This window comes from Arctopsyche grandis, chromosome 4 (assembly GCF_051622035.1).
Source record: "Arctopsyche grandis isolate Sample6627 chromosome 4, ASM5162203v2, whole genome shotgun sequence".
NCBI lineage: Eukaryota > Metazoa > Arthropoda > Insecta > Trichoptera > Hydropsychidae > Arctopsyche > Arctopsyche grandis.
The window spans coordinates 23,676,864-23,695,844 of record NC_135358.1 but is presented as its reverse complement, the minus strand read 5'-3'; the positions used below and the strand labels follow the sequence as shown (position 1 = coordinate 23,695,844).

The 18,981-nt window shown below is 32.6% G+C and overlaps 1 protein-coding gene across 5 annotated transcripts; it reads left to right on the top strand.

The window, feature by feature from the left end:
* The first annotated feature begins 15,538 nt into the window (after positions 1-15,538).
* Positions 15,539-18,943, top strand: Idi (Isopentenyl-diphosphate delta isomerase). 5 transcript variants are annotated; one of them, XM_077428741.1, is made up of 6 exons: positions 15,539-15,773; positions 16,697-16,801; positions 16,972-17,157; positions 17,228-17,356; positions 17,431-17,606; positions 17,685-18,943. In XM_077428741.1, exons 2-6 carry the CDS (start codon positions 16,697-16,699, stop codon positions 17,815-17,817), a joined length of 729 nt encoding a protein of 242 aa, XP_077284867.1. In that variant the 5' UTR covers positions 15,539-15,773; the 3' UTR covers positions 17,818-18,943. The 5 variants fall into 5 exon arrangements, with proteins under 5 accessions (XP_077284867.1, XP_077284868.1, XP_077284870.1 ...); XM_077428742.1 differs by having other exon boundaries at positions 15,554-15,868; XM_077428744.1 differs by having other exon boundaries at positions 15,557-15,689; positions 17,685-18,034.
* Positions 18,944-18,981: the final 38 nt, after the last annotated feature.

Sequence of the window (18,981 nt, the reverse complement as noted above, 5' to 3'; positions counted from 1 at the left end):
TCTTGTTGTGTAGTGCTGTCGGATTCCTCCCCCTCGTATATTTCACTCGGAAAGCACAATGGGCGGTCCTGCAGGGCCTGCAGAGCCAGAAAGGGCCGGAACACTGCAGAAAGCTATATGGAACGGAAAAGTGATACTATTCTATGTACTCGTAATGTATTATACATGTGTGCATATACATATATATATATATGTATATGTACATACGATCCAGTGCTTTATGTAGGAAAATCAAATGTAATAGTGATTTCTTTATCTTGCATATATGCCAACAAAAGAACTCTATTCCATATAAAAGTAAAAAGTATCAGTATTATTATCAATCAATGGGCTTTTATTTAATGTGTTTAAATTCTTTTCATATGTTTTAAATTTATGAAAATCGTGAAAAAGTGCAAAACTTGTTTGTATGAACACTTAAAAATTTTCAATTTGGTACTGTGTATTTTTTTATATTATAATTTTCTTACAATTTTTATATATATACTTTATATTTCTAGCGCTCTTATTTTCCTGTTGAAAAAGCTTCTGCATCTCTTTTGAAGTGTTTTTATTTGGTGTTAATTATTATTCTTTAATGTTTATTGCTATTTTTTCCGCCAAAAACAACATATTTAGTTATAGAAGAAGTTTACGACCTGTCAAATGATCAAGAAAAATGACTTCTGCCGATTTTGTTTTGCATGTGAATTAAAAAAGATACACATTTAAAAAAAAGATTTAGTAATCTTAAAAGGATTCCATGAACAAATATTAATCAAAATAAAGTTCATCAAATCATCTTTTATATAAATTTCATCTTTACCGATTTTCGTTTACATTTTAGAAAACATTCTATCCCAAAATAAAAATATTTTATAATTCAAAGAAATTTCGCCATTCATTTTTTTTTTGGGAATGTCAATTCAGTTCAACTTTCTACGAGGTACATACATATATGTACATATGTATATATGTATTTAATCAATAATATTACTCTTGGCCGCACCAATCGCATGAATTTAGCACTAGATACCTGTATCAAATCCAATATTGCCATTCGGAATGCTCAATTCCATCAAGTATACATACATATGTATGTATGTATGTACATATGCAGTGAGAGGTCGTATTACATTTGCTTTGACATCAATAAATTGTCAACTCGCAAAACTGTCATCTCCCCAGAATCAATAATTCTGAAACTAATCGTGGAAGCGTACAATCAACCATACATAGTTTAATTTGCATACCTTTATTAATTTATTTCACACTCCAACTCCATCCTTTATACCTTTAGTGCAAACCATTAAATTAAAAAAGTCTAGAAATATTCTTCAAAGACTTTGTCGCTTGTTTTCTAATTGAAAGTGTCACCTTTCAAATGAAAACTCGTCTGACAATATTATTCGTATTCTAATATAAATATATACTTACAGAGTAGGAGTATGAACAGTAGAGGTTTTGAACATGCAGAGAGTGTGGTTAGAGTAGTGTGGTTTGAGTGTTTGGGAACTATCTAAGTGACATAAAGCCTTTTGATAGGCCTGACGTAAAGACGTTCAACAAACATTGTCTGATCTAATCCACATGCATTATTTGGAACCCTTTGCATCCTGATCCTACATACATAATGTATATGTAATATTTAAACGATAACGATAATTGCAATAATTATGTATATCCAAACCATCAACGTCAAATCATACCAATACAGTTTAAGTAAAAGTCTAGTGTTTCACTGTTGATTTTGATTCTCAAATTGGTAAGGCCTCCCCCATAGACACACTATTCATATATGAAGGGGAAATTTTTGAACACGATGCAATAATTTCAGTCATCAATATAAATGTAAAGTAGGTTTTAGTAGTGGGTATAATTGATTTTAAATTATTTCCCATGCCTCCATTGAATTGATTAATCTCGACAAAATTTCGAAAAAGTTGGTTATATTTATGTCTGTTTTCTGAGATGTTATACTATATTATATAAATAAATGCTTTATATTCATCTATTGAAGTGTATTTGGATCGATTATGATAAGTTTTGACTGATAAATGATAATTCAAAGTCGCCGTTGGCTCGAAAGTCCCCATACAAAACTCATCGCGCTCGCAATAGGTGTTGAAAAATTCCTCGAATCTGAATACAAAATATTCTGAAAAAAATTTAAAATTCTATTAAATGTAAGGAATTCAAAATAACTTGTTTTGACGTAAAACATGATATTTTCCGTCAAAATAGGTCATTTTGGCTTTTTTTGTATATTTACCAATTTCACAAAATTGGTAAATATTTTAGGTATTTTTTGTGTTCAAATAAAAGGTATATATACCTAAAAAAGCTTTAAATAACTCTTGTGTTCCAAATAATCCCGGGAAAATGAAAAAATTACGATTTTCTGAAAATTTGTGTGGAGACTTTCGAGTGAAACGGTGACTTTGAATTCTCGTTAGTCAGTCAAAACTTATCATAATCCACCTAAATAAACTTCTAAAGGTGAATATTAAGCATTTATTTTTGTTTTAATAAAAACAAAATACTTGAAACTATTCTCAAAAAAGAGATATATGAAAAAAACCTACTTTTTCGAAATTTTTGTCGAGATAAATCGATTGGTTGGAGGCACAAGACATTGTTCAATGAAATTTTTTATTTAACGTTCTCTTGATACGTCAAAAGTTTTCCACTAGGTCCATCGATAACAATCTAAAATTCGCGTTTTTCGTTCCGGCCTAATGTACCGAATGTATTTTAATCTAATTACGCTATTCTACATTAGTATGTATGTATGTACATATTAATGTAGCTATTGTTGAAATTCACCATCCCATATTTTATTTCTTCTGATTACTGTATGTATGTACATACATATGTCCCTTGAAAACCTAACATAATTTAAATTACACAAAGGAGAAAAATCCTTCTACGCTCGCGAGAGAGGGACTTGTAGAGCACTTGTGTCAAAAATAAGTTATCGCCGTATTTCTTCAAGTCGAGATATCCACTTCTACTACCAAGTCGACATTGACATATTCGTCCTGGCGTAGCTAACAAAGCGGTCTTTTGGTCTCTAGTCAGCCATAAATATTTGACATGAATGGAAAGATGTCAGAACGCATCTACTAATCTTTCTTCAATTCGGGAGAGGGTCGTTCCAATACCACCTCCCATGCTTTGTGAACACGTTTCAAGTCGAATTTTCATATTATTTTAAACCACACAAGTGAAAATTCAACAAATTGACAAGTTTTTTGTCATACGGCGAATTACACTATTTATACATATATTGTGCTTTTCTTTAATTTTTTCTCATATTTATATTTAAATAAATCTATTGGGCAGATTTTAAATGCATAAGAAACAAATATGCACACATTGGAACCATATTACCCATAATTGATAATCTTAATCTTATTTATCGAAATAAATTCATAAAAACTCTTTATTAGACGAAAATACATCATGTTTAAGGTTCTTTTATACCAGTACAGCTCAAGCCTGCAACTGCACGTAAACTTCTTCTGTCTTCTTCTCAATTATTTGCCGAGTTGCGAAGCCCTTTAAGAATCCCCATACTCTGATTCTTCTCTATTACAGTTTGGTTCGTAGTAATATGGAGTATGCCTCAATCATATGGTCTCCCTATTACCAAACTCACATTGAGCATTTAGAAACAATCCAGAAGCGTTTTTTGCGCCATTTATCCTATAAGACTGGTCTTAAAAAACTGTTACCATCTTAAAATGACAGACTTTCTTTTTTCCATATTGCAAGTTTGTCTCAGCGCAGAAGGGTTTCTGATTTGTTAATTTTATATAAGATTGCTAATGGTATTCTTGACACATCTGTTTTAAGTGAGATTAATTTTAACGTTAATGCCCGATTCACCAGATGCACAAATCTTTTTTATCCACCAATTTGTCAAAGCAACACCTCTTTCAATAGTGCAATCGTTCGTATATGCCGTATTTACGATAGCTTATATGATTGTCCTGAACTCTTTAATGACTCTTTTAGTATTTTTAGGACAAAGGTGAAGAAAATAATATGTGGTTGATTTGCTTCTTCACCCTTATTGTCTTTCTTTTTCTTTTTCTTTTTTACTTTATCTGTTTCTTTACTTTTTTTTTAAATCTTGATGTTTTTGTAATTTTACTTTTTTCACCATGTGGTGCTCACTGTAAATGGAATATTATATTTTTATTTATGTTTATTATTATTTTTTGTCTCATTATAAAACTTTCTTTTTATATTTTATTCTGTATGTGTGCCCATTTAAATAAAATAAATGCCCTGTCCGCATCCGAACGTTGGCGACCACCTCGTCGATTATTTGAAGATATCCGCATCGTTCTTCAGCAGCTCGGAATAGATCTTTGGTGCTCATATTGGTCCACATGCGCATGCTTCGAAGCCAATATAACTTCTTTCTGCCAATCAATTTTTTACCTTCTATTTTTGCCATGGTTATCAAATGGAGAAATTCATATTTTGGATCCCGTATCTTGAGTCCGAGGTACTCCATTTTCTCCGCTTGATGATAGAAACAAGTTCTCTCTCTATCATGCCGAGAACAGCTTCATTTGATATTTTTTTGGTCCACAAGATCTCCAGCATACGCCTGTAGATCCACATCTCAAAAGCTTCGATGCGGGTGATCATCCTGGTATTCAGATTCCACACTTCACAACCATGTAGTAACACTGTAAAGGCGTAGCTCGTGAATCTCAAACGCGTACGAAGATTGAGATACTTGTTTGTAAGCATCGCCTTCATTTTGATAAACGCTGTTCTAGCCATCTCGATGTGGATTCTTAGATATTCATCTGGGTCCATCTCTTAATTTAACCAGGTACCCAAGTAGTTGAATCTTTTGACTATTTCTAACACCTCTCCATCCAACGTTAGATTACCGGTATCTGTTTGCATTATATCTACTATCATAAATTTTGTCTTATTTATATTTTTACGCAGACCTCTTCGATTGCTTTCTTGATGTACACGGTCTAGAGATCTCTGCAGGTCTGCTAAATTTTCAGCGACTAGTGCTGTGTCATCAGCATATCTATTGGTGATTGACTCGCCGTCTACCTTGATACCCTCTGCTTTAAGGAGGGCATCGTGGAAGATGGATTCGGTGTAGGTGTTAAAAAGAGTAGGTGATAGGATGCATCCTTGCCTGTCGCCCCGCTCTATAGGAATCTCATCAGTGAATTGACCATCGACGCGCACTACCGCAGTCTGATTCCAATAAATATTTCGTAGCAATCTGACATTTCTGTCATCAAGGCCAATATTTTTTAAAGTTTCCATCAGGCGAGCGTGTTGGACACGCTCAAATTCCTTTTCAAAGACTATAAATCAGATGTACACAGCTTTACTTGCATCTTTGGAGTATTGTTTTCATGCAGAAAAGGACCTCTCGGATACCCAAGCCTCGTCTGAACCCAAATTGCTGTCTGCCAATCACCTCTTCATATCCTAAGTAGGATCTTCAATGTGTGACTCATTAGGCTAATTATTCTGAAGTGGCTACACGTCCTCGCGTTACTCTTTTTTGGCAACGGGATAAATATGGATTGTAACCAAGCGCTAGGTAGTTCGCCTGATAAGTATATTTTATTGAAGAGTTTTTTGAGATCTTCTACATATGTTGTCGTCGTCCAATAACTTGAGGAAATCGGCAGGAATCAGATCCGATCCAGTAGCTTTAGCACGTAAACAGCAGTGTGAAAAATATTATTTAGTACATTATACATACATATATGGACACATTCATATGTTCAGTAATGTGCAGGTGGTGTACCGAGACAGCAGTAATCGACACATTATACAGCAGTACATGTCACCGAAACGTATCAAACAGAACCGGTTTTCTTTGGCACCGTGGAAATAATCTCGCATGACATGACGTTACAGTGGCAAGTGCATCCGCACATAAGCAATATTAAGCCGTATCGTCGAGCTCTGTAATGTATACATAAGCTGATTTTGCCTTGCACTCGTCCAAAACAAATATGAACATGCTGAAAACGGGCGATTATAAGTAGTCATTTCCGTGCAGTGTTGACGTGCAATGCTGGATAATATAAACGAACCTTTGCTAGAACGAATTGCGATTTAAAATAAAATAGGTCTTCATGAATTTAAAAACAGTGTACCAAAATCGTTAGTTTATTTCTGTAAAATAATTAAGCTATCGTCAATGGGTAGAGAGGATTTGAAAAAAAATATCGCGTTAAAACATTTGTTTATTTTATATGTACATATGTAACAAAAAAATTTTAATATAATAAATATTTTTGGTCCAGCTTGTACGTTTGGTAAGTACACATTTAAGTAATGTTCCAAAGACCCCTGCAGCGTAATTTTGAGTTAAAGTTTAACCGCGCTCGCGAACAATGCATTGCTTGTTCTTTTAAAGTTGGCAGCAGCCGAAACAAAAGAGTTGTTAACTCAACAAAGTGTTTGTAGCACTTGGCACTTTGTGCACAGGTTAAGAAGATCTTATCGTGGAGCTGGCTGCTGCCAAAGGACCAACCAAGACCTATCAAAATCTCAACCGTTCCATCCGCTCTCATATATCCATAAAATAAAGTTTACTATTGTTAAAGTCTCATCTATTTCCATTTCCTTGCAATATTTACTTTAATTGCGATAGCACTTTTGTGGTTCAAGGTTTTTGTTGACTTTTCATATGTTCGATTACGACATGCATACTGATAATATCGAATTGAAAGCGTTCAAATATTATGTTACAGTGGGACTATAATTACACTGACGTTTCAGTGAATTCATGTCCAATTACATTTCTACTGGGTAGTTATATTTTTACTTAATTACATATTGTATTTTTACAGAAATTACATATTCACTGGCCCCTATTAGTGAAATAATACGGTTGAATGATAGGGAAATACCAACTTAATGTTATATTATAGAATGCTTTACGATTCAATAATTAATTGATATTATGTACTATGAAAATAAAGTTTCTGATTACGATGACCCAAATGACGCTTTAACATTCACCCCAAACTGAATGAAACACACATTCTATCCTCGAAATAATTGTGTATTTAATAAAGTAAACGACTTTCTTGAAAAATTGCATTTTATCATATCGGCTGGCTAGCTAGCGTTCAAATGCACGGTGGGTTGGTATGTAGTACTACGTGCACTATCGCATGGTGCATTAGCGTTTGAATTACAAATTACCTGACATTGCGAAGTGAATTTGTATTTCTATTGTTACATCCGTTCTCACTACTTGAGTCAGTGAAATTAAAATTTCACTGAAAATAACCATTTTAATGTAACATTTTCTTCATACATGTAAATATGTATGAAGGAAAAATCATTCTTGTTTGCTTGAATTGAATAAGAAAACTTGCATTTACATGCGTATAAGACTTGATTCATTTTTAAGCTATATTTTAGTTTAAAACATACAATTTTTCAGTTGGGTCACATTTCCGTTAATTACGCGACTGGCAAAGTTTTTCGGGTTCAAACAGTTTTGACGGCGGGGTGCTTCCGCGGCTCTCAACTTTGAGAAGCGTAATTTCCAGTTAAAACTTTCCAAATGTATTTACATAAATTTAATAATTCGATATGAACACAGTGTGGCCGCAAGGAATATTCCCGGTTCGATTGGGTCCTCCGTTTCAGCGTGATTTATATTTAATTTCATCGCCGCTTTTCGGAAAATTTTAAGGCGTAGAATTATAAAAATCGGATTTTTTTACTATGATATACCATTTGAATTATGTGAAATTGAAATGTATTCTTTTAATGTGATGTACTCAATTTGCGTGTGACTAAAATTTCAAACACGTATGTACACACAATATAAATATATACACATTAGGTATTCCAATACCGGACTGCCAAAATCGGTTCTACCGGTTTTCGGGTTGAATTTAACCTTGGGTTCTATCGGTAATACAAAATAGACTACGGGTAGAACCGAAATATAATAATTTCAATGTTATGATAGATGAATTGTTTCAAATTAAGAAGAAAACGTTGTATCTGCTAGTTTTTATGGATTAGTCGAAGAATGAATCAAATTTCAACATCTTTCTTTGATCTGCTATTCAAAGGAGCCGTTAAATGTATCATACATTTAAAATCAAAGATAAAGAATGCTGAAAGCATCGTTCTTAAATCTTAAACTATGTTGTATTTCTGAATACATATAATTATTTATAACTGACAATGAGAACCCTCAAGAAAGAAACTGATTAAAATAACGATTAATTGAAAAATTAATCTACAAAAAATCAATTAATGTAACTAATTATATTTTATTGCACTAATTGCAATAAATAAATAAATCGGTAGGTATCGGGACTACCGGTAGCGATCAATTTTTTCTGTACATATACATGTGTATGTACAGTAAAATTACGAAGTGAAATATATTAGTATACATGTACTTCTTTGATAGTTTTTGAAAAACAAAGAAAAAAGGTACATATGTACATAGTATGGAATGATTTTATCAGGATTTTGATCAATCATTCAAATCTTGCCAGAAGATAAGTATAGCCAGCCCATTACATAACTCATTTATCCATTTGAAGGTATTTTATCCAATTGAAGGAAGAAATATTGGTTTTTATAGGCTATCAATCACTTATGTTCAGAAATGTAAATATTTTTGACGTTAAAATATATTTATAATCAAAATTCAGAAGATGCATAATTTTATTTAATTTTAGACAAGCCTAATTATTTTAAAATTTTCAATGTATTATATAAATTTGACGCTGAATTCAAATGTGCAAGTATTTTCAAATAACGTCAACTAAGAAAGATAACCTACAAGGATACCTTGAGAGTACAGACGTTTAATAGTTAGTCCTCAAAATTAACACGTGAAGTTCAAAATCCTCAAAATGGTCAGTTTGGATTGTTAGTAGGTACCCTACCAAATGATATATCGTTGTGGTTATGGAAATTACAATTGTTAATTGCTTCGACCACTCACTCACAAGGATGTGTAGTGGCGGTTTTTGCCTGATAAATTCAAGTGGAGTCTTCGTCGCAAGATAAAGTGTACAACATTAAGTCGCGGTACAGAATTAATGCCGTTGTTTATAGGACGGTGGTTAAAATAAAATTATTCGTGGCCATAATGGGAGAAAATTCCCGACTAACGTAGTGTGAACATTGTTTAATCTAGCGTCCGCGCGGAATGGAAATTGCTTGATGATGAGGAAGAAACAAACAATGGGTTGTAATAGCCAGAATGGCCCGGTTTGACGCACCCCGATTGCCGTTTGATGCCTCTGTTGTTGGTCAATAATATGCTGAAAATCACCTTCAGCCCTCGCCCTTCCTCTCTGAACCCCCTACCTGCCCTTCAGTTTGTGTCCGCTCAGACAAAATTTAAACTTGCGAGCGGCTGCTGCTGAAATTAATTAAAATGGGTGCAAATGATGGCTACCGGAACCGCTGAAATATAATATTTAAATCCAATCGAAACTAATCATATTTAATCACACGTCGTTCGGTACGAAAATAATTAAATTCCTGTGTATATATTTTGTATCATATTTGATACAAGGTGCGATTTAATATTAATTTACATGAATTTGTTCCAAAGCACAAAATTTTTTTTGAATTTTACTTTTGTTTTAAAATTTTCAATAGCGACTAAGATTTTTATTTTAAATGTTTCAATTTTTCAATGTTAAAAATTTATGGCATTAATATAACTACCCGGCTTCGCTCAGTATGTGTAATATAAACAGCTTAAACATAGCGAATCAAATAGTAAATATTCATTTGTTTTTTATTAAATTTATTTGAATCGAAAAAATGGGTCTACGTGACGAGCCAGAATGTTAAATTACAGAAAACACAAATATCGGAAGGCAAAGATCGAAAATCGAAAGATCTTAAGTCGAAAGATAAAAAAAGGGTGCATGGTAAACGGTACATACTCACTTAATTTGCGCGAGCAGGGTACAACAGGAACAAGAGGAACAGGCTTTTCCTCCCGTATTCTGCGCGCGCACATTAATACGGGAGGAAAAGCCTGTTCCTCTTGTTCCCGTTGTATCCTGCTCGCACAAATTAACTGAGTATGTACCGTTTACCATGCACCCTTTTTTTTGATCTTTCGATTTTCGATCTTTGCCTTCCGATACTTGCGTTTTCTGTAATTTAACATTCTGGCTCGTCACGGAGACCGGAAAAAAATATATACGAAACGAAACCATATCGAATCGTCGGCATTGAAACTAGATTTGTTTTCGATGTTACCAACCAACTTTTCATACTTATTTACATAGTTACAAAGTCTCTTTCGAAATTATATATATTTTTAGCAGCATAGCTCAGTCGTTAAGAGTACATCTATTGTGCTGCTGGTCAGACTTGGATATTTGTGACTCCAGGTCGATCGTTTCCTATCAGACTTTGTCAATTTCTCTGATTTCAGTGTTGAAACGGTTCCCGATTTATTTGGCTAAAATCCTTCCTTACTATGTCACCACTATTTGAGTATGATTAATGAATGTACAATAAAATTTATGTACAATTCATAGATGTCTTGTTAATTTGCGAGTTTTCAATGTCTCGTAATTCAGCGACTTGTGTAATAAAAAATGCTGCATTGTTTGTATTTAAAGGACGTTTATAAAATATTTATAAAAAAACTACTAAAATATTAAAATTTAATTTTGAATTAAATTTTAATTTTAAAATTTAAAATATTAAAATTCAATTTAATCTTTGAAAGAGTTATTCAAAGATATTTTGCCTTTAAAAAAAGAATATTTTTAATTAAATAGTCGATCGACCATGAAAATTTAAATGATTTTTTTTTTGATTTTTAAATGCTTTTTATTATTACGAAGTTATGTTCACAATACATCTTATATCTATTTTAATAGCTACTGATCTACTGATCATTTTCTACAATTTAATTTAATTTGGTTAGTAATCATAGTATTATATTATTCTAATGTTAATCTACAGCATAATAGGAAAAAGAGCTCAAAAACCTATTTAAATGAAAACCTAAAAAAATTTAAATGAAAAGTAGCTCCCAACCTTTAAAAACGTACCCTTGCTGTACTGTCAAATGCCAATATACAAATATTAGTAAAGCTCCTCACGATGCATTCAATGAAAAATTTTCAAAATCAATTACATATAGTAAGAAGTATATACAATAAATAAATAAAAGAAAAACCGTTCCTATTGAAATACTTTAAATGGCTAGTTGTTCATTTTGTCACAACTATTTTACTCATATATGTACATATGTAGTATGAAAACTATACCTAATTACTAGAGACACGTATTTTGGGCGTCTATTTTTGTCAATTTTAGCATTTTCATTTTGCATTTTAGCGTTTTAGGGCATTAAAAATGTTCAATTTTAGCATCTATTTTCATGAAGAGTTTAATTTTAGATGTATATATACAATTTAAAGACAACACAACAATTAAAAAATAATAGAAAAATTAAAAAAAATTTAGGATTTAAAATTACAATGAAAAAAACATGAATATAAAAATACAAAGACAAAAAATATGAATATAAAAATATAGTACCAATTAAAATTTATTAAAACTCAACATGGAGCATATTTCTACATATTATTTTTTGAGATTCGTGCGACGATCGGTAACAATTATATTGTATTTACTAAAATACCTGTCAACATCCACACTATTGACGGGACATCAAATAGATTTTAGAGCTGCACAACCAAACTTTTCATATTTAATTTTTGTTGCCATCAATAATCCGGCGTGGATCCACTTTTTATATTTTCTATTAATTGTCTAAAAAGTGCTGATATCCTTCCAAACATTGAGCCTCCGTTAATACATTAAACAATGGCAGGTTTCTAAAAAACAAACTGTTCTTTAACATTAATATTAGATTTTGTACCTACCACAGATGGATTGAATAGTTTATTCAATGTTTGGAGGAATAGATTCGTCTCATTTAGTCTTGAGTGCGAGTCTAGTTTTAAGACGATTTTTTGAGCAGCCTTTTGGATACACAGCTCCAACTGTCTTCTTTTGTTTACAGTAGTAGACAAAAGAGGTTGCTTGGTTTCGACAGGAAAACAACCGTCTATGGTAAACTGCAAGCTCTGTTTTATCCCCTCAATTTCTTCACATAATAAATGGGCAAAGGGATAGGAATAACCTTCTAAATTGTTTATTAATTTTATAAATTTTATGCAAATTTCACTTTTGTTTGTTATTTTAGCATCTATTCGCGTATTTTACGAATTTTGCACCGATGACCATCTATTCAGAATTTTAGCATCAATTAAGCATTAATAGCAAAATGCCCAAAATACGCGTCTCTATTAATTACTTCTTACATTGTTGTGCATGTACAGGGATTCCATCCTTGATGTAATCCCATAATAATTACGAGTACAAGTACTTATGCGTGAAACCCGTGGCTGCCGAGTACCGTATTATGTCTAAATAGAGGTATTATGTACATATATATGCATTGAATGAAAATACATAACTATGATTCACTAACAATTCAAAAGGGATCTATCATAACTTTGTATTTCCAGTAACTGAAACCATACATTTAGCTTTCAACTTCCTATTTGTATTTTTACTTTTCTTTTCTCAATTCAATCGTTTTAAAATTTAAATTGTATTATCTCTTCAATCCAGTGATTGACTTTTTCACCTTTATCCTGGATGACCTGGTTTTTGCACGGTGCTGATGTGTGGATATAAAATGGCCGAATGGCATATCGATCGTTCACAGTTTCATACCAATCATTATCCTCACTTGTATCCATTCACATTACACGTTGGTATCTATGGTTCTCAAACTCTCATGTTTCAAAAAATTTACGTGAGTTAATGATACATCGTTTGTAATTACATACATACCTATGTAGATTTGGTTGATTTGAACTTTGAACCTGATGTATATACATATATGTACATATGTAGATATATGTATGTATAGATACATTGTTCACGTCTCGTACAAACTCGCGAAAGAAAAAGCTATAATTTTGAGTACACGAGGTAATTCTGTGAAATGGTATAATAAAACGAAAAATATAAGCTGTCTGTTGTTACAAAACATCGCACAGGAAAACGCACCTACATATGTACACATGTACATACACTGTTTTATTTTAATATTTAATTTTAAAGAAATTATCATCACAACCCCCATACAAAATATGGATATTTTTTTTGCGTAGAGCAGTTAATCCACAACAGTATTGTTTTAAAATTCCAATAATTCAATACGAAGCTATATTTTAATTTAATTTAAAGTCGAGTCGAAATAGCTGACAAGTATAAAGACTATTAAACAAAAACAGCCCACTTAAAAATCTCCACTAAAAAGTACTTTTGAAATTACAATTATCTTGCAATCACTAGCGTAACTAAAGGTTGACATTTACTGGGATATTTTTTTTATTATTATTTGATTTTCAATTTAGAATCCAATCTTTATGTTGAAATCCATATTTAAAGATAATTTTTTGAATTTTGATGAAAAATTACCAATTTTATGGACATTCTGCTTGTAACATTTTGTTCATATTTTAATCCTCAAAAAGTATTATATATGTAGATCTATTAAATAAAATGCATATTTATTAGTATGGTAATTAAATTGCCTATTTATTCATTCATTTGCGGCACTAGATATTGACTCTACTTTTCCTGTTTATCTATCGTCGTTAATATGAATACATCTTTACACGCATTCCAAAGTCTATTCCACCACCAGGTATCACAGTAAAGTTGCAGTTACAAACTACGTACATTTAAATTAAGAAATGAATGTACACAAATCTGTCTAAAAGAACTAACCCAAGTATTTTCGAATATTCTTTCTGTTTAGTGCTAAGCTACCAGTTTAACCGAAAATGTCAAACATTAAAACTCAAGCATTCACTTTCTCGCCAGAATAAATACGTTTACAGTTTGTCATAATAAAATTAGTGGTTTGGGAGATAATTGAATTCAAAAACTTAAAAAAGAGGACACCTATAAGGGGAGGTACCATTTCCGGTCAACTTAAAAATTTGAAAAAAATTATTTCAGTAACCGATACTAAGTTTCAGTTCGATAGCACTAACGGTGCTCAAAAAATTCCCAAAATACGAAGACACACATACACGCATTTTTTTCTAGATCATGAAAACGTGATTAGTGATCGATTCTGAGTTCGAATCAGTCAAAATCTCGAATTCGAATTTTCACATTATCACAAAACTTCATCTCTTGTTACTACGTGCATAGATATAGTAAAAATACTAATAGCTATGACAGCATTTTCGATACAAATTGAGCGCAAATGTATAAAAAAAGCCACAAACAATATATGGGTCTACGTGAAGAGCCAGAATGTTAAATTACAGAAAACACAAATATCGGAAGGCAAAGATCGAAAATCGAAAGATCTTAAGTCGAAAGATCAAAAAAAAGGATGCATGGTAAACGGTACATACCCACTTAATTTGCGCGAGCAGGGTACAACAGGAACAAGAGGAAAGGCTTTTCCACCCGTATTCTGCGCGCGCACATGAATAGACATATTTCATGCCGAAAAACATTTCAGTGAAAATAAAGATTTTTGTGATTTTTTTTATTTATAATAATTAGCGTGTTATGATTTAAATTTTAATACGGTTTTATACACATACAATGAAATATTTAACGAATGGATTGAATTTTACCCAAATTACCACAAGATGTAACACAACGTCTTCCTCATCGTCCCTTCAGTTGGCAGCTATGGTAATGGTTAGGTTGGCATCCTGCTAAACCGAACGACCCCCACTCCCCAGAGATAGATCTCCGCGAGCGCGAGAGGAAACGCGCTCTCTCTCTCTCTCTCTCTCTTGTCATCAGACCTCCAAGGAACAATTGGAGTCTCTCCCTGTCCCAGCTGCATCCTGAGAGTGAGCCGAGGAATCCACGTGCGGTTGAGCCCAGTAGTAGCTGTACAGTTCGTGGAACTCCTGCCCTTTTCATACGCAACTGTTTGACGAACAGTCAGAAGCCGTCTACGTAGAGGAAGGATCTCGTAACCGGGTATCCAGCTTTTCTCCCGCCAGCTCTTACTGCTGGCTGCGCTTGAGAACTCCATACAACCCCTACGACACGTCCAGGCCAGTCCACTTGTTCCCTTCCATCGTCTCCACCAACGTGGGAGGTACCAGGTGGCACCCCACCAGAACGTCCACAAACGTGATGCGAACAACTACGTGGTATATTCCAATTGGAAACGGCCACACATGTACGCGTTACACCTGTCCCAACGTGGGGCATTATCAGTACAGGTGAATTTGGGATCGCGCTAGCATACCCATGAACAGTGCGACACCTGTAGCGTCACAAAGATATATAATATATGAATACGAGAATGTTGGAAATGTGTGTCAACTAATAATGGATTCTTAAAATCAATGAAACTTTAAATGCTTCAGGATTATATAACACATATCTGATTTTTATTCCAAGATAGTATTTAAAAAATATTTTTATAATTGTAAAACAACGCAAAATTTCGTGCTACGGCCAAAGATTTTTCGCTGTAGCAACACCGATGTGTCAAAGTGCCGTGGCGCATGCTTACTTTTAATTCACATTTTAGACGTCATTTCATATTTCCGAGCTATTTTTGAACTTTGGTTGCATCTAAATGCAATATAAAGACATTTTAAAGGGTGTTTTATGTTACCGAAAGTTCATATGACGTGATCACTACTGAATATTTGGAAAAGCGGTTACGCCGCATTCTTAACATACTTGTAATTTTTGAAAGCTACCGTAACCCACATAATCAACGATTTTTCCGGTCAGTCTCTCGAACACGTTGTCATTCGAAAGTAGCCTTTGAAGCGAAGTCAGTATAGTTGCTTAATTTATTTTATATCTATCTCCAAATTATATACATATTATCTAACTACTTCTATTGATTTTGATAAATTTTTGCTGTATTAACATTAATTTTTTGAGAACATATTTCTCGAAAAGATCTGATGTAATTTCCATATAATGATTTTGATATCAAATTAATTTTAATTGTATGCTAACGAATATACGTACCTTGCCTCGCTTTGTATGTATGTTCATATAAAATATATAATATTCCCAATAGTTTGAAGTATTATGAATGACTGCTGCATTTAATACTCACTCGTTCGATGTATATATAGACTGTTTTTACTTTATTTTCTAAAAAAAATTTGAATAATTTGTATGAGGCCTCTCGTCTATTTGAAAGAATTATTTGCATCTATAATATAATTCAAACACATCATCTCTGCAGAGGTTTGAATGTGTCAGCGTTTCTTTGTATTTTTAACCTTTGCCGATTTACTTGTGATAACATCAAGTATAACTAAAGACTAATTTAAATGAAAATAAGAGTACGCTCTCATTGTACGCTATTTTTTTCGACAAAACTCGACGAGTCATTATTATTTAAATTATTTGACCCTTTTCGTATGTGGAATACATTCATAAATTCTCAAGATAAGTACTATATAAAGAACTAACTCGGTGCGAGTACTTCAGTCACTCTCCTCCTTTTGCATTAGCTGATTGTTCGTTCAAAGTACATACATCATATTTTAAAACGTCATTCTGACCAATTTATATAATCATCTGTTTCTTTTCTATCTTATTGTGTGTATTATTCATAATTCTAAAAAAATGATTTTTTTTTCAGATGTCTTTGGCAAATATATCTCGTAAGTTAGGACACCATCTCAAAAATCAACTTACAGGAACGTTTTATCGAACGTTTGCTGTTCAAAATATAGATGTTTCACAGGTATGACCGCTTCACATAGTATATTTAACTTGAAATATATGTACTATGTGATATGTGAGAGGTGTTTCTATAATTCTATATTAATTTAATATATTTTATTATATAGGAACAAATATTTTCACTATTTCACATGGTAATTAAATTATATTTCCTATTTATAATTCGTTCAGGAGGCTGCTCTAGATGAAGAAAATTGTATATTAGTGGACGAAGCCGACAATACAATTGGCTCAGCGTCGAAACGAATGTGTCACATAGTTGGAGCTAATGGCGAAATACCACTCCATAGAGCATTCAGTGTTTTTCTTTTTAATACCAAAGGTGAAATGTTAATGCAACGGAGAGGCAACAAAAAAGTCTGTATTTTTTTAATATGAATTTACGAAATTCATTTATATTTTGTATGAAAGATTTAATTTGTAATAGGTTACATTTCCAAATGTGTATGCAAACGCTTGCTGTAGCCATCCATTATGGATTGGAGACAAAGAAGAGGACATTTTTTTAGCAGCTCAACGCAGATTGAATTATGAACTTGGAATTCCAGTCGAGCAGGTTTTTTTTTATCATCATTCGCTTTTTTTTATCATTATGTCGATTTCGAATTTCGATTAATATTCAATTTTTAGATATCTCCGACTGATTTCAATTTACTGACTCGCATACATTATCATCACGCCGGTGATGGAAAATGGGGTGAACATGAAATCGATTATATACTATTTTTACAAAAAGATGTGTACTTAGATCCAAATCCAGATGAAATCACTGAAGTGTGCTATGTTCAAAAGGAGAAATTGGATGAGTAAGTTTAATGTAATAAGTTTTTTACAATATTCATATGTAACTTTGTACATTTATTTATGCTCGGAAAATTTTTTAGGACACTTTCTAAATTCGAGGCGCCAATTTCACCGTGGTTCAAATTGATTCACAAACATCGTTTGCAATTTTGGTGGAACAACCTTAATCAATTACATCTATGTGAAGATAAAAATGTCCATAAACTAACGTAAATTTGTACCGGTTCCCGGAAAGATGCTCTAAATTCCACTCAATAGTGGTGCAGTTTCGAGAAGTCGTAATTTTCAAAGGCGCTCAAAAAAACTTACGCAATAGAATTCCACAGAAAAAGATTGTTAACCTCTGATAACATTCAAATCGGTCTCCGTGACGAGACAGAATGTTAAATTACAGAAAACGCGAATATCAGAAGGCAAAGATCTTAAGTCGAAAGATAAAAAAAATGGTGCATGGTAAACGGTACATACTCACTTAATTTGCGCGAGCAGGATACAACAGGAACAAGAGGAACAGGCTTTTCCTCCCGTATTAATGTGCGCGCGCAGAATAAGGGAGGAAAAGCATGTTCCTCTTGTTCCTGTTGTACCCTGCTCGCGCAAATTAAGTGAGTATGTACCGTTTACCATGCACCCTTTTTTTTGATCTTTCGACTTAACATCTTTTGATTTTCGATCTTTGCCTTCCGATATTTGTGTTTTCTGTAATTTAACATTCTGTGTCGTCACATAGACCCCATTCAAATACCCCTTGACGCTTTTTTGTGGGATTCTATTGCGTTAGTTCTCCTTGAGCATCGTTGAATGTTTGGATGTCTCAAGAGTGCAACTATCTCGAGTGCATTTTTCCGGTCACCATTTGTACCATATTCGAATATTGTGACGTTAACTTTTGTTATATGCCCATACAAAGAAAGTAGTTTAATGTTTATGTTGATGGTATATAAAGTCTATTCAATGTCATGTATTATTGGCTAATTTGTTTATTGTGTGCAAAAATTATAGAAAAAATACATTTTTATTTAAGCTTTAAATATTTCCAACACAAAAGTACAATTTAGTTTTGATTTTTTTCTTTGTATTTGATTATTTTGACAAGAAATTGAATTTAATAATGTTAATATCAATATTTTTACAAATTTTCATAAATCTGTATGTTTACTTATTTATCTAAATGTATATGTACACATACCCATAAATTTAATTTATATAGTAATGTTTCTGAACGACTATATAAGCATAATATATATACATATATATGTATATACATATATATGTATGTACATATATTGGAAATTAATATTTTTCGAATTTTTATATGAAATACAATTATACTTGAGTTAATAAAATCCCATTTTTTATTGTCACTTTATTCCTAAT